This window comes from Episyrphus balteatus, chromosome 4 (genome assembly GCF_945859705.1).
Source record: "Episyrphus balteatus chromosome 4, idEpiBalt1.1, whole genome shotgun sequence".
NCBI lineage: Eukaryota > Metazoa > Arthropoda > Insecta > Diptera > Syrphidae > Episyrphus > Episyrphus balteatus.
In genome coordinates, this window is record NC_079137.1 from 15,152,931 (window position 1) to 15,175,642 (window position 22,712).

Sequence of the window (22,712 nt, forward strand, 5' to 3'; positions counted from 1 at the left end):
TCATAATTTGGTGAATCTTAATTCAAGAGTTACATGCGATTTTCTTTTTTTCGCGTGCGTCTTGGAACATTTTTGAACTTCCGCAGATGATTACTTCAAAAGTATGATTCACCAAATTCTGAATTATGTACCAAAATGCTTGTGGTCTTTTTCTGAATAAATGTTCCAAATTTCAGAATTTGGTGAATCATACTTTTGAAGTAATCATCTGCGGAAGTTCAAAAATGTTCCAAGACGCACGCGAAAAAAAGAAAATCGCATGTAACTCTTGAATTAAGATTCACCAAATTATGAATTATGTACCAAAATGCTTGTGGTCTTTTTCTGAATAAATGTTCTAAATTTCAGAATTTGGTGAATCATACTTTTGAAGTAATCATCTGCGGAAGTTCAAAAATGTTCCAAGACGCACGCGAAAAAAAGAAAATCGCATGTAACTCTTGAATTAAGATTCACCAAATTATGAATTATGTACCAAAATGCTTGTGGTCTTTTTCTGAATAAATGTTCCAAATTTCAGAATTTGGTGAATCATACTTTTGAAGTAATCATCTGCGGAACTTCAAAAATGTTCCAAGACAGATCAGTGTCCAAGACTCATGCGAAAAAAAAACAAAATCTTTCTTGTGAGTAACTTCCACTGAATGTTAGTTCTGGGCTAGTGAAGATGTAAACAAACTTTTTTTGTATTATAAAATAGCATTTTTGTTGTAACTCGCATTGGAAATTTTCAAATCAAAGTGTATCTTGTAAATGAAAAGCGTCACCTGAACGCATTGTCATAGTATACATTTATATTAAGTGCGTTCAATGTGAAAAAATCTGAATTTAGGTTCAGTTTTGGTGTGTTGAACTCTGCCATTCTCATTCGTGAGGTTTGTGTCCATGATTTACAAATGCTTTTTTACGTTACGTCACGTTTGTTAATTTTTCTATTTTAGTTATTATTTAATAAACTATGATTCACCAAATTATGAAACTGATGAAATACGATTCACTAAATTGACACTGAATTATGGAGAAATTTTTTTTGAATTTCATGACCAAGTGCTGCTAACTTTACGCCTTACGTAATTTGTTAATAACTTTAAAACTATGATTCACCAAATTATAAAATTGATTCACTAAATTTCACCTAATTCTCACCTAATTATTTGCATAAAAATTTTTGAAAATCCCCACTAAGTGCTGCTAAGTTGATGGCGGTAGTTGCCGTCCACTATTTTTCGCTGGTTAATATTTTTTTTTTTTTAATATTTTTGAAATTTAACTTTTTTTTTTTGTTATTACACGGAGCAAATGTAGGTAGTAAATGAAACAAATCAAGCGAGTAGTTTATTCGATTAACTACGCGTAGTTAACCGAGTAGATTACCTGACGTAATCTACTCTGCCATCTCTGGGTGTGGCCAAGCCTTTACTTTTCTGCATACAGATATATGTAAATCCAGCATAAAGGCTTGGGCACACCGAAGGGCACATGCGGTACGGGTAATTGTATGAAAAATATTTCACACCCTAAACGTTGTTGTTCCAGTTTGGAATTTTTTTCATACAATTACCCGCACTGCTGCAGCATATACTCTCCGGGTCTACCTTTTATTTTTCTGTTTGAAAACTTTCCCATAAATATCCCCTATTATGGTAAAAATAAAACTAAATTTCCCTTTGTAGTGGCAAATCTATCTTCAAATAGTCTTTGGTTGTATAGTTCGTTATCTACGTAATGATTGATCTATGCATAATTTTTTGATTAGTGTGATTTTTTTTTGACATTTCACAACTTGCAAAGGAAAAAACAAATTTGCGCGTGTCGTAAAAGAAAAAATATAAAATTTAATTAATTTCACGCTTGTGTAAAAATAAAATAAATATTTACCCTTCGAAATGCCTAAACGTGGAGGGCAGCGAAATAATTATAATAACAATGGAAACAGATTTGGTGGATTAAGCTCATATTCTGATGGTAAGATGTTTTTTCATTTTTTGTCTATATAGCCGCCATTGATAGAAAAAAACATTGCGAAAAAAAGAAAATTAATAAAAAAAACAATTTTTCTTCAGAACACGATGATCGGGCGAAGGAGAGGTCAACTACTCGACGAGTTAGTTTTAAGCCTTCTAGCTTACACCAGAATAAACCTGGTTATAATAGACGAATGGCCGAAATGGCCATTCATTCTAGATTGGAAGATGATGATGATATGAATGAGTTTATGGGAGGGTCAAGAGTAAGTTGAGGAATAGAGTGATCTTATTCATGAATTTGTTTGATGATTTGTTTTTGTTGTAAACAGTTTGATATGGGCCGTTCTGATCGAGGGGGAAGGAGAAAAGGATCGCCGATACCTCGAGGAAAGTTTGGAGGCAGGAAACTCTTAGCAAATTCTCTTGGATGGTATCAAGTTACGGTAAGTGATAGTCATTTATGTTTTTAATAAAAGATACACTTTACTCTAATTATCATATTTAATTGATTGGGGACAGGTATATGTCTGTCAGAAGCTAAATCATAGGTATTTGGTTAGGTCGATTTACTGTTTAAACTTTTTTGAGAAATTAAGTTTGTGATTTCTTTGGAACAAATGGTTATCAGTATTTGTTCCAACATTTCAAAATTTTTTGTCTCAATAAACTATTCGGTCTATTTTTATTACGGCCTGCTTTATTTGGAATATATTTTCTATGATTTAACTATATTTATTTATTTATTTAAAGCAGGAAGCAATCCCTTATGATATCTTCAACCACAGTACTGTGTACTTTGGTCTTCAAAAGCCAAAATGGCTTTTGTTCGTGCATAGAGGAAGGAATACCTAGAGAGCCGACTCGTACCCCCCTTGCCTAATGCCGAATTCCTTTCAATTGAAAAATCGAATTTTCGGCGATCTCGAAGCGAATTTTTTCTGAAAATCATGTTCCATAGAAAAAAAATTCGCCTCAAACGAAGCAGAATTCGAATTTTTTTTAATCCCTCTTTTTTGAGAGATTTACACGGATTTGCACACACACTTGGAACATTTGACATTTCTCAAACGTCAAGCTGAAAGTTTTCTTCGTGTTGTTTGTTTATTTGAGAACACCAACTTCAAATAAAGAGTAAATTTTAATTGAATATCGTATTTTTATTGCGGAAAAATATGAAATAAATAAAAAAAAACAATGTGCGATCAAAATATATATAATAACCTTCTACTTCATCTTCACTCAGATCTTAATAATAACTGCAATTTCCCTTTGATTCTGATTAAAATAAATCTATATTACCGAAGAAAATAAACAAAATTATTGATCAAAGGAATCTCTGGTTTTATTTTGCAGAAATTGTTTTGGTTTCAGCTTGACGTTCGTGTAAAAATTGTTGTCAAATGACACACATACAATCGCAAAAAGAATTCGGTCTGTTTTCATGTTCCTTTTTAACACCAAAAATTCGATTTTTTTGAGGCGATTCAAAAAATTGAAAGGAATTCGACATAAAACACCCGCAAATTTAATTTCAGATAATTGGTATACATCTCTCTTATTTTTCTCTTGTTTTCCTATCTGTGAATACGTGTGAAAGCTATAATGTTCCTTTCACCAGTAGATGTCCTCACAAATTTTGAATTTAAACATGATTTTGGTTTGTACATGAACTTGAATAGCTCAAATAGCTCACTCCAGACACCCACCTTTCAATAAATATGTACAGAAATAAAAAAAAAGGTTCGTGTTTTGAATTTATTATATTATTTTTTTATGAATTAATTCCTCTACTGAGCACTTAAATTGTTTTTAATTGTTTTGAGCTCAACTCCACAGTTGAATGTGTTGGTGCCATTTAAAATGCACGGGAAAACTACCACATATAAGCACTGTGGAGTTTTTCCTCTCATTGCAGCTTGTAGGGTGGAAGAGAAAAACCAACCGAAGTCGCGTCTCTAGGTATTCCTTCCTCTATGTATGTGTTCGTGTTTGTTACATAAACATTTGATTTAAAATAAGTCTTTGTTTTATTTTTTTTACATTGCATCGATTTTCTCTAAAAAAAGTTTTCTTTAAATCTTCTGAAAGAATAGTTCTGAAGAACGAACACTATGATTAACCTCCAAAGGGGAACGAAAACTGATTTAGGTATTTTCTACCAAAGTAGTCTTGATTTACCTGTACTTACAAAAATGAGAGGAAAAAGTCATTAAAAACTGTGTTTATCAAGCGAATGGTGTTCCAAAAATTCGTATAGTAAAATTTGAGCCCAAGAAGTCTTGATTCGATTTAGCTTGTTTTTTAAGTCCCAAAATCTATTTTCCAACACTTAATAGATCTTAGAAAATAAAACCTAAATGTCTACTGCGGCATCTAACAAAAAAAATCCTGAAATATGTATATGCAAACTGAAAAATGCAAAAATATTTCGAAGAGTTCGGTAGTAATAGAATAGCAAGCAGTATATGTTTTCACATAGATTTAGATTACATTAGATTGATTTTATTTAATAACTTTGATTATTGTTTACAATATGTGATAAATACAATTATTTCAAAATCATTTGAGCATGGCATTCCCGTCTGCCTGATTGACAACATTTAAAAATATTTACTGACAATTTTAATAAATTAAGTTACAGTTATTGACTATAAATATTCTGCTATTATTTTGCTTCTTTAATTAAGAGCTATTTTACAAAATTTGTACAACTTTGGTACGTCCATTTCATTTAATAGGCCTATCACTTCATTCTCTGTGAGAAAAATGATCGGAAGCTCTTTCCGATGCGGAATAAAATTAAGATTAAGCAGCTCCCCTCTTAGACGAAACATACATGACGTTCGATAGTAAAATCGTCTCGAAAATAGTTTTTCAGATTGATGTCAAAATCTGGCGATGTAGTGAGTTTGTGGCCTCTTCTCTGTAAGTCTCTCTATACCTCTCATCCAATCGACTGATTACCTCATACAGATCCGATTTCCATGATCCTCTTTCGATGTTTTCGAGCTCCACGCCAGTTTGTTGAGCCAGTTCTATCCACTTCTTGAACCAGCCTGCCTTGCCTTGGATAGCTTCAAGAGCTGCTTTTTTCGGTAGGCATATTGAGTGCTTTCAAAATGTAGTCCACTTTCAAGTTTCAAAGTGCTAATAAATAGAGGTGACGCACCTGTTTCCATCATTAGCATGTAGTTTGGGCTGTTCGGAGGTAGATGAAAAATTCGTTTTTCCACAGATTCATACTTCATTGCTCCCCACACTTGAGCTGCATAAAACAAAACAGATTCAGATACCGCTGCATTCCCTTTTGCGGAAATTTTTAATTCGAATGCTGTACCAAATTATTTCAGGAAATCAATCATCTACCCACTTTTTAAGAAAAGAGAAAGGGAGCTAACTTTTGTCCAACCTTATTGGACTGTCTTTTTTAACAACACGTTTTATAAATTGTACACCCGCATTCTCTTATGAGGAATTACGACTTCAGTTAAAAATAAATATTAAAAAAATAATAATTTTAACTGAATTTCAAGCTGGCTACAGATACAACTATTTCTTAAGGCTGCAATCCCAGCAAGCTGTAATCTGTTGTACTCCAATGTACGAAAATAATTTTTATTTTAAATTTCGAAATATGACTTATTTTTTATTTTTTTTTATAGCTCTTTATGTATATACAATTTAAAAACGTTATCGTCTTTTTAATTAGAATACATATAAAATAAAAAAAATATTATTAACACTCTGTAGACACGCCTCTTTTTTGTGACGTGATAGGCAGACGGTTGCGAATTTAGTTTTTACTTTTTCAAGTCGCTATAACTTTTTTCGGTTTAAATATTTAATGAAAAATACGGTATGAAATCGGTGTAGAATTTTCCGAGAAATTCGAATATTTTATTCATTCCTATTTCAAAAAAAAACATTTTGTCACCATTTTAAAGAGAATCTTTTGCAACAATGCCATTGTGCACTGTAGGATAAAAACTAGAAATATATTTAATATCAACAGCGGAAAGCAAAATTGTGTTGCTTTCCGTATCCTTCTGTTTCGCGATTTTTGTGTAAAATTCCCAGATTTTTCTTGGCAAATGGAAGATGAAATCTAGTTCTGTAATTATGTGCGAATTTATCTTAATGCCAAAAAATAATCATGAATGCATACAAACCAACATCGTCTTAAATAATGTTTGAAATAAAAACTAATGGAGATTTACCTTTAACTTCGACAAAGTCGCTTAAAAATCGCAGAAAAAAAGCTCGATATTAAGCAAGAAAGCTTTATTTTCCACAATTAAAATGTTATCAAAAATATTATGTTGTCTTCTATACTTATTGCCCGACCATATCTTATAAAATCTTTTTTCTTTGCTTATTCATTTTACAACTTTAGCCCCATTTGATTTGTTTGTATCACCATAATCTCTATGAGGTAGCATTCGATTAAATTTTATGTTTGACTCTTACCATATACAAAGATTATCTTAACTGATTTATTTAATTGCCAAAAAAACAGCAACAACTCAGTTTCCAACTATTTGTTCTAGTTTTTTGTTAAAAAATTAGATTTAAAAATATATTCAACTTTATTTGTTCTTTGGTTGGTTCTCACGTGAGTAATTTGACACTTTCAAAAGAAACTGCTTATCTTGGTGATGAAGAAAATGAAAGATGAGCCAACACAATTTCTAATGTTCTTTTTTGATAGAAGTAAAAAACAAATTTTTGTATCTATGTATATTACATGCGTTTCATTGTTTTTAGCCAAAAAAATAGAAGCTTTAATAGAGCTTCAAATAAATAAACAAAATTATTAAATAAAAATAAGCTTTTCTTTTATTTGCGAAGATAAACACGAATGTATGATGAAATTGTTTTCATTCTTAATTGTTACTTCATCTATCTTTTATTGGATAAATAAATAAACAACTGTCTATAAATATTCTTCTAATGAATTCTATTAAAGCCAACCCAGTCTTAGACAAAAATGCTAATTGATAAAACTGCAACATTTTGTTAATGCAATTCCTTACTCATGAACTGACAGCCACTTGTATACTTTCTATCATAGTAAATATGATAAAAAAAAATACCTGTCTTATCTTCCGTCAATTATTTTGTAATTAACTTAACAATCACTGATAACAAGAATAAATCCTTCATCAACCTCTAAAACAAACATTAATCATTCCTAGTACATAATGCATATGTATTTGTATATATGCAATGAAAAAAACACGTTTAACAATTTTTATTTGAAATTTATTATAAATAATTTATTTAAATTACGCTCAGTCATCATTGCATCATTTAATTAGTTTTTTTTTTTTTTTTTTCATTTGTTGTTATTGATTTCGATCTCCGCCATTCACTTTCGAATTATTAATATTTCTTGATCGCAATTGTTTTGCAATTGGTGTTATAAATAGATCACAGTTGTATTGAGTTCGCTCTTTATCGGTGTATATCAATCGATTGTCATCAAGTTTGAGTAGTTCACAAACAAAGCTTAAAATATATCCGCAGATGAATGTAGCTGCAAATCCTAGTACAGAGTACCACATGTATGACAATCGATATAGATAAAAATAATCACTGTCTTCCGCCCTGGGTTTCATTAATTCCAGTAATAAAGAGTTAGGTGATGAATCTTTGTAGATGGAGCATCCTACAATGGACATAGGTAGTTGAGGTGGAGCCGGCTTTGGTTGTCCAAATCCTATCCAAAAGCCAAATAAGAGTCCTAATATAAGACCGGCTATGCATCCTTTCTGGTTGGCTCGCTTGGTAAACATGCCGAGTGTAAAAAGACCTAAGAGAGGTCCTCCCACAACTCCAAATATTGTCAGAGATGCTTGAAGAACACCACCAAGAGCTTGGACTGCAAACGCCAAACCAATGCAAAGTAATCCGTATACAAATGCGATGGATTTAGTAAGAAAGGTGCGTTTTTTATCAGATAGAGGTTCCTTTCCAAGACACTTGTAGATTTGTCCAACATAATCCTCCAAAGTAACAGCAGACAAAGAGTTGATCGCTGAGGAAATTGTGGAAAGACTTGCACAGAATATACCGGAAACGAAGAGCCCGGCCAAGCCAGGCAAATGACCCATACTGTCTACAACAAATAATGGCAGTAGTTGATCCCGAGAGTTTATACGTCCTTCAAGCAGAGGGTCACAAGATCGATAGTAATAGTATATACACAATCCAGAGAATGAAGTAGAAAGACTTAGCAAACAAAGGATAGGTAAAGTCCACCAAAGAGATAATTGGGCTGATCTAAGATTTTTCACCGACATCAGACGTTGAATTTGAGTTTGATTGACCCCATACAGGGACAAATAAGTGAATCCTCCTCCAATAAGTTGCGTCCACCATGTGGTACGTGTGGTAGGATCAATGCTTACGTCGGAAAAATTTATTCTTCCACCTTCCTGAGCAACAGACCAAATTGTACTCCAATCGCCAGCCAAAATTGTTGCACAAATGATAACACTAAATATTGCCATGTACATTAGAAGAGATTGAAACACATCGGTGATGATAACTGCCTTCATTCCTCCAATCGTCGAATAAAAAGTACAAACAACTCCAATTGCTACTATTGCAATTACTTTATCCAGTCCTGTGACGGCTTCTAATGCCAAAGCAGGAGCGTACAAAACAATTCCCATGTATAAAATCATTTGCACAGAGAATGCCAATGAGGCGGCAAGTCGTGTAGCATATCCAAAACGTTTTTCCAGGTACTCATACACACTGGCAGTTTCGAGACGATAAAATACTGGTAGAAATAAATTCGCGGCGATAGGAGTTGTCAATATATAGGAGAAATTAATGATAACAAACATCGTGCCATATTGATAATTCTCCATAGAGACACCCAGAAGTGTTATAGCTGACATAAAACTTTGCATTAAACTGAATGCAATAGGGAAAATGCTCATATTTCTATCGGCCAAAAGGTACTCTTGTGTGGTTTTTTGTTTGCCACCGGTAAGACGGTAGTACAATCCAATTCCGGCGGATATAACCAACACTACTATTAATATAACGTAATCCCATATTGAAAGCACTGACATTTTTAAATGATTAATAATAAATTAATCTATTTGGAAAAGCTGATAATCCAAATTTAAAAAAAAAACAACTCTGGGAACTAAGAGCCGCGGAGAACCAATCACTAACAATGCGGAATGGCAACTAAGACTGCAAAACAGGTTTACTTTATAATTTGATTCGTTATATATAACAATTTGTTGTATCTATTTGTTGTTCAATTAAAAGCTTTCGTTCATAAAATAATAAGATTTTATTGATACCAATATCAATTAAAAGATTTTTTTTAGTAAATTTAATTTATAAAATATCTTACGCATCTAATCTACCGGGATGTTGGTTATCGCCTTTGTGAATCACGGTAAATTGTTAAGCGGATACTTTGAAGTATCTTTGGTCTCTGAGGAAAGATTTTACATACATAGATACAAACTTCATAGAAAAGTTTGTTTATGCATTTCAACCGGTATTTTATTAATTTTAGTTACTAGGTTATTTGCATTGAACATGTTCTTCGGATTAATAACAAATGGAAAAATATCACAATATAACAAAGTTATTAGAATTTACTTTGTGAATCCAAAACGCCAATCTAATGTTGTTTTCGATTGGCTCTCCGGAAGCGTCCGGAATCATTCAGAAGCCTTCTGAAAGTGTTTTATTCACACGAATATGACAGCCAAAACGCTTCTTAGAAGAGAAATTCTCTTCTCGATTTAAAATCGGAATTCACTCAAAAAGCACTAACACATGAATATTTGAAAGTCAAATTAATCACTCAATCAATGTTTTTTTTTATTTTTTGAAATAAATTATTGTTTTCCAAAATAAATTTTTTAATTAATTTTAAAATTTACTTAAAATATTTTGGAAGCCAACTTCACCATTAATTTCTTCAGCATTAACATTTTTGAACAATTTTAAGGATTTTTTTTTGAAAGAAAAATAAATTAATATGAATATTTGACATTTGAAATTTCAAAGAAAAACACACAAACACAAAAAAAAATGAATTGAGTGGAAGCGATTTAAACTGTTTTATTGGATTTCAGAATGAGTGAATCCTTGAGTGTTTCCAATCGAAAACGACATAATGTTGTTTTCGATTGGCTCTCCGGAAGCGTCCGGAATCATTCAGAAGCCTTCTGAAAGTGTTTTATTCACACGAATATGACAGCCAAAACGCTTCTTAGAAGAGAAATTCTCTTCTCGATTTAAAATCGGAATTCACTCAAAAAGCACTAACACTCATGAATATTTGAAAGTCAAATTAATCACTCAATCAATGTTTTTTTTTATTTTTTGAAATAAATTATTGTTTTCCAAAATAAATTTTTTAATTAATTTTAAAATTTACTTAAAATATTTTGGAAGCAAACTTCACCATTAATTTCTTCAGCATTAACATTTTTGAACAATTTTAAGGATTTTTTTTTGAAAGAAAAATAAATTAATATGAATATTTGACATTTGAAATTTCAAAGAAAAACACACAAACACAAAAAAAAAAAAGAATTGAGTGGAAGCGATTTAAACTGTTTTATTGGATTTCAGAATGAGTGAATCCTTGAGTGTTTCCAATCGAAAACGACATAAATAAAGAACGATTTAAAAATTAATGTCGTTTTCGATTGGTTTCACTCAAGGATTCACTCATTCTAAAATCGAATGGAACAGGTCAAATCGCTTCCACTCAATTCTGTTTTTTTTTTTGTGTTTGTGTGTTTTTCTTTTAAATTTCAAATGTCAAATATTTATATTAATTTATTTTTCTTTCAAATGAAATGTTTTAAGTTTTTTAAAAATTGGTAATGTTCAAGAAATTAATAGGGAAGTTGGTTTCCAAAATATTTTAAGTAAGTTTGAAAATGAATTAAAAAATTTGTTAAAATTAATTTATTTCAAAAAATAAAAAAAATATTGATTGAGTGATTAATTTGACTTTTAAATATTCGTGTATTAGTGCTTCTCGAGTGAATTCCGATTTTAAATCGAGAAGAGAATTTCTCTTCTGAGGAGCGTTCTGCCTGTCATATTCGTGCGAATAAAACGCTTTCAGAAGGCTTCTGAATGATTCCGGACGATTCCGGAGAGCCAATCGAAAACGACATAAATCAATTTTAATGTTTGGTATCAATGTCAGGTTCAAAAATCCTACAAAACTCTGCTATTGTTTATTTCTTAAACTTCTGTTAGACGTGAAGCTATTGAGCATGGCAGGTTTTTTCAATGTTTTACTAATAAACAATTGCATAACGTCTGACTATGTTTTTATAAGTTCATAAAAAAGAATAAACACATAATTTTTGAGTAACTAATATTTTTTGTATTGTAATTTTGTAATAATAATTGCGTTTATGAATAAAACAACAAAAGACCAAAAACTTTGTTTTAGAAAATAAAAAAACGTACATACATATATCAATTTTAAACTAAATGTTTATATGTATATGTATGTTAATAAAAATAAGAAATAATGATTTAAGATAAAACGATGAAATCTAATATTGATTAAATTGAAAAGTCAATAATTGGGCTCTAATTTTATAAGTTCATAAAATTTTGAAGAACAGATAAAGCATCTGAACTTAAATTCATATTTTTTTTAAATGCTATGTTTGGACAGCTGCGATAAAATCCCAGAGGGCATATTTTTTATACTAAAGCAAAATAATAAGTCTTAAAAAATTCTGAGCAAAAGTTCAAATTCTTTGTTTTGAACGTTAGTATTGTCTTAGGCTCTTAGGTATATTCTCATGATATTCACCTCTAAAATCAGTTTGTTTTGATACTTCTATAAATAACCTTTTTTAACCAGAAATCTTATGCCGCACTTGTGGCAACACAAACAGCTGCAATTGAGTACAGTTTGTAAGTTAGTAAGTGATTTGTTATCGTTTAAATTCTAAGGTACTTGATTGAAAAATTTTTTTAAGACACTTATAAATGGTTATGTGATCAAAACATGAGACATTTTTTTCCAAGTGTGAGATGCAACAGGAATCAAATGTCAAATTATAAACGAGTCGTGTATCATTTTAACCAAACTTTTTTTGCCGTTTTTTCTTAAATTTAATTTGTTCATAAAAATAGGAGTGCTTTCTTATAGCTGATTGAAAACTGAACTGCCCAAAAACAAAGTTAAAAGTGTAACAACTCTGGATGCCCAATTCCAGATCGTTTCAGGCCAAAGTCGCCAGCCGATGATTACGAATTGGAATAGGCACATAGAGAAGAGTTTGGTAGATAAGACGAGTCGTGCTCTGATGAGTCTGATATAAAATAAGCTATTTCTTTATTTGATTTAATTAACGTTTCTTTTTCTAATAAAATAGTAATAAAATATATTGTTATAAAAATATATCGTTTATAGAATCAGAAGTGGAAGGATTTGCGCGCGTACTGGAAGTTAAGTAGACGGTATTTATTGTTAATAGTACCTATTTATAACTAAGAGAGAGATATTATTTAAAGTTGATCGAGTGCTGTGCTGTGGTTTGGTATGAAGGATATTAGATACAGTTTGTAATTGTTTTATTGTATTCTTGAGAAATTGAATTTTAATTCGAAGTATCTGGAATATAACGGCAAAGCTATGGCGTTATGTACAAGATGAAGCTTGTTTGAGTGTATATACATAAGTTGAGACGAGAGAAAAAGAAGAATTTTGTTAATGAATAAAAAGTAAGAAAAGGATGACACGTTTCGGTGAACGAAATGTGTTGGGTGTGAGCAGTCAGCAGTATGAGTGAAGATCGCTGAAAAGTATCGAAGAAAGAGAAAGAAAAGAAAATTCAAAGTCTCGAAACGAAAGAAATAAAATTAAAAAAAAAAAAAATTATAATAGGAAAGAAAAGGAAGGGATATTGAAAGATGAACATGAAGTAGTTACTGTTTTGGCATACGAAATAGTATCCTTACTGAATGTGTCATTTTGAACAAGGGAGGTAAAAGATATTGAAAAAAAAAAAATCAAAATGAAAGCATGTGTTTTTCTTGTTTACATTTTCGGTATACGAAAGAGTAACAGAGAAGTAATGCTTTTTAGCTTTTATGAACGTCAATCATGAATTGAAAGGGTGAAAATTACTGTATGAATGACAATTAAAATGTAAGATACCTCAAACAAGTTCCATTCTGATTAGAGTATTAATTTGTTAAACCGATTGAGCGACCACTAGTCAATTAAACCACATGTACAAACTTAATCTTTTATGTTAACAATTGTCGGACAAAAATAAATAGTCAACTTTTACTGCCAGAAGCAAGAATTCAGACATACATAAGACATACATATTTTTTTGTTTTCTTAGATTGCGATGGAGAAGCTTAGCTCTAAAGAACTTCAGTCTCAACTGAAAGATAGGGGACTATCAACAAAAGGGGCCAAGCGAACGATGATAACTCGAATCCGGACATATGACCGACAAAAAACAAATCAAGCTCCGAGAGATGTAGTGGTTGATTCCAGAGATAACAACGAGAATGAGACTAGAGTTGGGGACCCCGGTGAAGAGGTTGCAATTTCACTGTCTGAATCAGGCACAATAGACGATCACCTCCAGAGGGAAAGGGAATGGGACCTTATAAGGCGTCAAAGGGTGCTCCTCGAAAATGAACGCAAGATGCTTCAAAAAGAAAGTGAGATTGCACATAATCTCAAACGTCTGGGAAGAACAGAGGCTTCAATTCCAGAAACAACACACAAAACTAAATTTAATTGCAGCATCAAAGATATTGCAGATGTACTCCCAATATTTTCACCTGGCGATATAACATCATTATCAGCTGAAAAATGGGTAAACCGAGTGGAAACACTCTTTAAAATATATGACTGGGACGAAAGGGCTCTGTTGATGGCCGCAGCTTCAAAGTTGCATGGCCCTGCAAAATATTGGTGGGATACATCTCAGGAAGTATCCGTTACCTGGGTACAACTTGCAACGGGACTCAAAGCCAACTTTACAAATCAACAAAACGAAATCGAAATTCACCGACAAATGGCACGAAAGATTCGCAGACTTAACGAGTCACTTGAAAGCTTTTGCTTCGAGATGAATATGTTGGGAAAACGAGATCAACTCGCCGACAACATAATTATTCAATATATCCTTACCGGATTAAACAACCCACAATTGAGTTCAAGCTTGGCAACAGCAAACTTCAAAAGTATTGCCGATCTCATAGAGAAAGTCAAATATTGCGAAGATATTCGTGAGAATCTTCGCTACACCCCTTCGCCTAGCACTGAGCTGCTTAGAGCAAATAATTATAATCACCAAACAACCAGTGGACAGACAAATTGGTCACGACAGTCGCCATTAAATGAACGTCCTGGGTGGCAGGGCCGACCACCATTGCCTCAAAGGAGTTCACCCACTTGCTACAACTGCAATCAAGCGGGGCATATTTCCCGTGAATGCCCACAAAACAGAAAGAGACCTTGGGTACCTACCAAGGACAACAACTACCGAGTTCCTAACAAAATTGAAAAACAGACCGATAAGAACGTCCGCGTTAATGTTATCCACCGACAAGAAAATCAAAAACGACACCATGATCAAAAACATCAAAAGGCAAATGAACTAGACCTAGACTTCGACGAGGACGGCGAAGGGTATCAGGATGGTCGAGTCTGTAACAACTCTGGATGCCCAATTCCAGATCGTTTCAGGCCAAAGTCGCCAGCCGATGATTACGAATTGGAATAGGCACATAGAGAAGAGTTTGGTAGATAAGACGAGTCGTGCTCTGATGAGTCTGATATAAAATAAGCTATTTCTTTATTTGATTTAATTAACGTTTCTTTTTCTAATAAAATAGTAATAAAATATATTGTTATAAAAATATATCGTTTATAAAAGCAAGCATAAAATCGCATTTTGAATATTTTTAAATTAAAAATCAAAATTACTGGGGAGCTGTCGAAAGCTAGTCGACTCAGACAAAATAGATATAAAAAGGCAAAGCCTGAAATAATTCGCATAGGGCAGAAAATTGATACAGAACATTGAAATGTCGATTAAAGTAAAATGTCAAAAGCCCCCAAAAGCTTTTCATGTCAAATGTCGAAAATAACGGTTTTTTGCCTATTTTTCTTAAACGATGAGTCCTATAGAAAATTTATATTTGAAAAACTGGTAGATAATGTGCTCCTCTATACAATAACCTTTTTTGTTTTTTTTTTTTTTAAGTAGTCGTTCAAAAAAAAATTTGTTTTTATTTGGTCAAAACTCTAAAATTGCAAATTTTTGTACCTAGCTTCTAAAATAAGAGTTTTTTGACATATATTTTTAACTGCCTTCAGTGTAAGTGTGAGTAAATGAGACAAACAAAAAATTCAAGATATTTCGACAAAAACTTTAAAAATCCACCTACATGAACCAAAAAATTGTATTTTTTTCGCTTGGCCCTAATAATATGGCTAGGTACTGTATGTCAGCGAAATGTCAAAGTGTGTGACAGATAGTATGAAAAAATTTGGACAACAGACGACCGAAAGTCGAAAAGAAATAAACTTTAAATAAATGTCAGGTCGTTGTTTGGAATGATGATTCTAGATTTGAGCTTTATTTAGGTGAATAAGGCTAGTGTATTTTATCTTAGTATAAGCGATGGGCAATGCTGCGAAATATATTTCAAAAGAAAATTTAATTACGTGGTACGTGTTGGAGCTTCTAATAAAGCGAGCGGGACTACCTATGTATGTCTATATTTCCTAGATCAATAGGATTGTTATAGTACAATTCTCCCAAATGGAGTCTACGTGTAGTTTTTTCTGATTTTGAATTTCATTTGATTTGACCTTAAATAAGAAAATTTTGAACATTTGCGGGACATGTCCTAGCAATTGAACGAAATTGTTAAGTTATGTCGCGCTTATATTTCCATTATAAACCATTTTTTTTTTTATTAAAAAATCTACCAAATTGAATACATAAAACTTAAACGTAAACTTTTTATTTTTATAGATAAACGTTGGCCAAAAATACAACAAGGATGATCTTATTAGACAAATTCTAACCACAATTTCTCCAGAAATATTTATTCCTCTCTATTGGCGCACAGAAAAACATGGTGTAATTTTCTTTGTGACCGACTATCGTATTGCTGAGATACTTCAAAATGCCGATCGAAATATTATTATGTACGATGGGTTCAAATTACCAGTGCGAGTACGTCCTGGGACTCCTCAAGTGCCGATCGATGAAGCATACAAAGAAAAGATAAAACTAGCTATGGCCAAACGCTACAATCCCAATACCAGAGCTCTCAATCTCTCGAAATTCCATGCAGATGAAGATTTTAAAGAAATGTTTTTATCTCTGGCACGTGCACCAATTATGTCTGCTGTAATTGATATCATCGAAAAAAACATTCCCGAATTAGAAGCATTAAATCTGAATGACAATCAAATGGTTACAATGGAGAGTTTTAAAAACATTGCACAAAGATTGCCGAATTTGAAAATTTTGTATCTTGAAGAAAATAAAGTAAATTATTTATTAACTTTTTGTTTATGAATAAATTATAATCAAATTAATTTTTTTCTTGCTTCAGATTCCATCATTAGCACATCTATTGGTATTCCGAAGTGCAAACATTACAGAATTGGCCCTCAAATTGAATCCATTGCGAAATCGTTATAAAGATCAATCGCTTTATATCAGGTATCAGATTGTGTATTAGAAATATTAATAATAATAATTCCAGTGGAATATTGAGCAACGTTGCATCCTTCAAGTTCGAAGCACATTAGGCACTCGGTCGACTTCTGTTGCTGAGATAAATAATGTGACGGTATTGGAGTACCGAAACCAACATAAATAAAAAGAATTATCAAATAGAATTAGATTAAGGAAATGTCTGATTGTTTTTCTACTTGATTATGTTTACTTTACAATAACTTTAGTTTCATACAAGATCAAGTTTTGCTTGAAGTTTAGAAGTGAACATAAATGCAAACCGAAAAAAGAGCTTGAACTTTAGTTATGAAATTGTAGACACAAAAAAAAAATTTTGAAACAAAATGGTAACGATAATGGAAGTCAGTCAAAATTAAATAAAAAATAAAATAATTGTAAAAGTAAATGAAAAATGAATCGAAAGTAGAAAATCTCAAACAATGTCTGAATGGATGATAACTTTCAAAAAAGAGGAGAAACGAATGTTCGCGAGTTTTATAATATGTAGAAAAAAATAGCATGCATATTCTCTTAACGGTTTTGAATGTTTCAAAAATAAAAAAAAAATAGTTCTCCTTTTCCAAATTTACAAAAGAAGTTTATTTGCGCCAATAATCACTAACATATAAAAACATAATAACCTAAAATATAACAAAAAAAAATATGTTCATTAAGAGATAAACCCTGAATAAGGGTTATCTTTGGAAACATAAAATATACTCAATGAAAAGATAATTCCTGAACAAGGATCGTCTTTGGATTTTAGAAGAACAAAATAGTGTATTCACTTACACTTCGAAACCTCAAAATATGCAGCATAAAGGGCATGTAACTGGTACAAATTCAGTTACACCCTTCAACTAAGCATTGGTTTAACATCAATATAAAATATGAAACTAAAACCAAATGCTGAATATAAAAAGAAAAGAAATCAATCAATCTGTTTTGGTGTTCCCGACAAAGGTGCACACCAAACGGTTGAGCAAACATCGCCGCAATAAACTTAACTAAAAGAAAAAATAAAATAAAGTAAAATAAATAAACTAAAGTAAAACACCGTATAAAGCTTCTTTTGTTTGTATTAAATGAATAAACAAAAAAAAAAATTTTGAAACACAAAAAACCTTTCAGAGAATATTTTCAAATAAAACGCGCTGTAAAAAAAATAATTAAACTTTCTTATAATATAAGCATTTCCTTTCTTCTCCTTGAAACTAAGGTATTCAATATTGTTTGAATTTGAAACTTTTGAATCGTTTTCTATTTGAAACTAAATTTTAAAAATAAAAAGTACATAAATTGTGGTATATTTGTTCCATTTTCGTTTAAATTTTGGTTCAAATACTAAAAAAAAAATATACAAAACATAAAAAAATTCTGACAAAAATAAATAGAAAAACATAAAAATTAGATCCATAAAATGATTCGCGAGTTGAAACTTGTTTGTAAGCTACTTTTTTTGGCGCTGAAATTTATTAAATTGTAACAAATGGTTTGACTCGCATATCATATTAAAGTTAAACATTTATAAAATATTTTTTTTTTTACAAATAACTTTTAAATAACTTTTTTTTGTCACAAAATTTAAACTCGATTCACAGTGAAGTTCGCAAAAAGTTTCCAAAACTTGTCAAATTGGTAAGTTTTATTTGAATATTATTTTTTTGAAACATTTTTTAACCAGTTTTTATATTATGAATGAGTTTGCACCAGGCAAACAAATAAATATAATTTTAGCAAAAAATAAGTTCTCCGAGTAATTTATAATCGATTGGTATAGAATTTTTGTTTCAAATCAAATGAAAACCTAACAAAATGTCTATTTGAAGTTTTTTACTGATTCATTTTCCTGATCGCTGACTCCTTATTAGTTGTAAGCCTTGAATCAAAATTGTGAATTTTGTGAGATATGTGATTGTTAAAAAAAAACATTAACTGGTTAAATTTTTGTTAATACCAATGCACTGAAGTTAAATAACATAACTAATTATCTTTCTAAAAAACAAGGACGGTCGAGACTTGGAGCCACAAATTCTATTTGATGTACATGACACAGGATCACTGCCAAAGCCCAAGGCATCATTTTTATGTGATACATCGGGAGCGGAAATTATCCGACAATTTTTAGAGCAATATTTCATTATATTCGATTCTGATAATCGGCAACCTCTTTTGGATGCATATCATGAGCAAGCAATGTTATCTATTTGTTTGCCACCCGTAAGTCAGTGTGGAAGGTAAGTTTGAAAAAAAAAAAATCTAAATTATTACATCTTAATACATTATTATTATTTTCTTTTTTAGACTTGCAGCATTTTGCAAACTTAATCGTAATTTAAGAAGATTGAACAACGACAACGATAAATGGCGCCTCGTTAAGTACGGACGTTTGCCAGTTGTTTCAACACTCACAGAATGGCCAAAGACGCTGCATGATCCACAATCGTTTACCGTTGATTTAACTTTGTTTACTGTAAGGTTTGAAATGGTGGTATTGAAAGAACAATGTTTCTATTAAGAATTCTTATTTTTTCCTTCTAGCCAAAACTGCTTTCTTTTACCGTGGCTGGACTTTTTAAAGAATTTGATGTTGATACAGGCGCAAGTACAAGTACCGGAACTCCCAATAACACAGAGATTCGTTATTTCCAAAGACAATTTATAATCGTGCCAGCAGGAAGTGGTTTTTGTATTAGAAACGAGTTAGTATTTCTTACAAGTGCAACATTTTCACAACAAAAGAGGGCTTTTAAGCCACCAGCAGAGATCGCCCCAGCAACGAACAACCAGCCAATGGGCCTTCCTCCTTTGCCAAGTGCTGGGGGGCTACAAAACAGATTACAAGTCGGCCAGGTTGGTGTTATTTTTTTTATAAATAACTTTACATTCAAGATTTTATAAATTTACTTTGTATTTTTTAGCCATCTACGCCGCAAGTTGCTGTTATGGCTCCACAAATAGCTGCTGGCAGCATTATACCCGATGAAGCTACAAAATTACAAATGATTCAAGCAATGAGCACGCAAAGTAACATGAATCTGGAATGGAGTAGAAAGTATGTTATATTAATTTTATTTCCTATTAAAATATTTTGAGAACTGATTTGAGTACGTTTGACATGAATTCCATGTATAAAAATAAAATAAAAAAGTTAACTATTAATTTTTTTACGAAATTCTCCAAAAATAATTATGGAATTTCTTAAGTTTCATTTCTTTTTTGCGAAACAATATAAATTTTTGTGATATCAAAACAAAAAATTTAAGGCATTTTTTCGAATTTCTTTTTAGGTGCCTTGAAGAAACTAAATGGGACTTCAATCACGCTGCCTTTGTGTTCGATAAACTACAAAAAGAGAATAAGATACCAGCTGAGGCGTTTATTAAATAAATTCGTTAACAAAATAAAATATATCGTGTCCTCAGATTTTGTACGTTGCAATAGTTTTTAACTTTGATAATGATTATTCGTAAATATAAAAAAAATCAAATATCTTAAAGTATTGAAAATCTTAAAAAACAAAAATATTAATAATTAAAATATTATTAATTAAAATGTACAAAACAAATTTATCAAAAATCTATTATGTTTATGTATTAAATTAAATTAAATCAAAGATCTAGAATACAAGTTTATCTAATTTTCTCATTAAAGTCACGTTAAACACAATACTTTTGTAAAAAAAAATCTATTAACAAAATTTCAAAACCTTTTCATAAAAATAAAATATATGAAAGTTAACAAAATTCTTAAAAGTAAAAATTGCAACGTTTGTATATTCAATTTGAAAGTTTATATTAGCTTTAATTTATCATTTTTTTTAGTCACTTAAGAATATAATCTTTTGTTTTTTCTTTTTTTTTAAGTATGCAACAAATATCAAAACTCAATATGTTGTTTTATTTTGCATGTTTAAGTCAAAAGTCAAATAGCAAAACATTTCAAAGGACGATTATTGATTTGGAAAATATTATTTCGATATTTAAAACATGATTTTTTTTATCCATTTATGACAAACTATGATTGACAATAACTTTGTCTTTATTATGTCCATTTTTTTTAATAAATACATATTTAAGTTTTAATTTTGCAAATCGAAGAGAAGAAATAGAAAAAGAAATAAAGTTTAGTTTTAAATTTAACTAGGTAAAATAGTTTTTTTTTGTTGCAAATAAATTTTACATAAAAATTAAAAAAAGAAAATAGTTAACTTTGTTAAAATCAGCAACAACAGTTTAATAATAAGATTTTTAATAATAATTTACAGCAGCTCTTAAAATAAACTATGTAGATTGAAATAAGAAGTAACATAATGTAAATGCTGTTTTATTTAATTTTTGTTAATTTTCTTTTAATGACTACACAACGGTTTGGTTTAATGTCGAAAATCATCTGTTCACAAGTATTAAAATAACGATGAATCATTAAAGTTCCTACATTTTAGAAGAATTATTAACGGTTTTCACTAGAGGATCCACTCATTCACCTTCACTCAATTCTTATATCTGTGGTATGATTATGGAAACTTTTTATTATTTATTTAAATGTTTACAAAAATAAGCAATTGAGTCTTTAATTGATCTGTTTAATAAAAAACAGCAGCAAAACAAAATCAGCTAAGAAAAAGGTGTCGAAAATCGATGGAAAGGTAAAACGATAGAGGCGAAAGCGAAAACAATAATACAAATCTTCACATTCGCCTTGTTAAACGATCGACTTTGTATTCTATAATCATACAGTGGTATTGGAGAATAAACAAATTTGTTTCTTCACCAGGAAATTTGGTTTTACGTCTGAGTAGAAATGATTCACTTGGATTTTTAAAAATTAAAGTGCTCCCTCGCATATGAACTAAAGATAAGTAAAAATCAATAAATGCACCTATATTGAGTTTCAAAACCGTGGTTAAATATTCCGCCCTAATCATGAATTCAGTTCGTATTAAAGATTTGAAACGAGTTTACCACAAAATCCGTTTGTAATGACCATATGGCAATTCGTTAAAAATTATCCGTTACGAACGGATTCGGTGGTTGTTTTTTTCCATTTGATTAAAGGCTCTTCCAAACCACCGCGACAAAAAAAAAACGCTGCCGATGGCGTTTTTATGTGATAGCAACCGGAACGTCGACGTTCAGGTGTAGAATTGTGTTCATACCAAAACGCTGTCGGGAGTGTTTTCTTTCTTCGGTCGTCGTTGGGCCTTACTATAATAGGCGGACGGGTGCGTACGTTGACGTACGAACGATTTTGTTTATCATTGCTCAATTCTATGGTACACCAAAATAAATTATTATACAAAATAAATCTTAATCAATTTTGGTTTTTCTATTTATTTTTACATAAAATTTTGTAAGTCTGAAAGAAAATGAAACATGAATTCTCGAAAACAACTTGACTTGAATTTAAACTTAAAGAAAGAAGGAACATGACGTAAAAGATGATACAGCTTTTCTTTGTTTCTCAATTCTGTCAAAATATTAATTGGAAATTCAAAGTTCAAGTCAAAATAACAAAAATAGCCGCGAATTTCTTCATATAATAAATTTGTAAATATTGACAGAAATGTTTAAAAAAAAGTTTTTTTTCTTAAAGGATGGAATTAAGATAATATATTGTTAATTTTGCAGAAGAGGTTGAATTGCAACTTAAAATTTTTGACAAATGACGCAAATCAGAAAAAGTGTTCATAAATTCAAAGTAAAATACATGCGCAAATAGTTTTTCTGACATTAGTCTGATCGCAAATGACCGCATGTAAACAAAGCAACCATGCAGTTATGAAAGCACCCATAATCATGCTTCCGTTCTCTTAAAGCCTTAACTACAATGACCTAAAAAGTGAAAAAGTGGGAAATTTACAAAAGTAAAAAAATTATTTCTTTCTAGAGCGATTTGTTTGAGGAAAAAACTAAAAAAATTGTTTTTGAATCCAAAAAAAAAAAAAACTTTCTGCATCATTATTTTTAATTTTGTGGATGGAAAAACTGTCACAAAA

At 31.0% G+C, this 22,712-nt stretch overlaps 2 protein-coding genes across 2 annotated transcripts; one reads left to right on the forward strand and one right to left on the reverse strand.

The window, feature by feature from the left end:
* Nucleotides 1-1,767: 1,767 nt before the first annotated feature.
* Nucleotides 1,768-20,147, forward strand: LOC129918421 (nuclear RNA export factor 1). The gene is made up of 11 exons (XM_055998943.1): nt 1,768-1,965; nt 2,064-2,230; nt 2,297-2,410; nt 16,001-16,522; nt 16,590-16,699; nt 18,316-18,352; nt 18,722-18,951; nt 19,019-19,187; nt 19,256-19,567; nt 19,636-19,769; nt 20,005-20,147. The coding sequence occupies exons 1-11, from the start codon at nt 1,887-1,889 to the stop codon at nt 20,102-20,104; spliced, it is 1,974 nt and encodes a 657-aa protein (XP_055854918.1). The 5' UTR covers nt 1,768-1,886; the 3' UTR covers nt 20,105-20,147.
* On the reverse strand, nt 7,246-9,174 carry LOC129918424 (putative sodium-dependent multivitamin transporter). The gene has a single exon (XM_055998946.1). It carries the CDS (start codon nt 9,050-9,052, stop codon nt 7,313-7,315), a length of 1,740 nt encoding a protein of 579 aa, XP_055854921.1. The 5' UTR covers nt 9,053-9,174; the 3' UTR covers nt 7,246-7,312.
* Nucleotides 20,148-22,712: the final 2,565 nt, after the last annotated feature.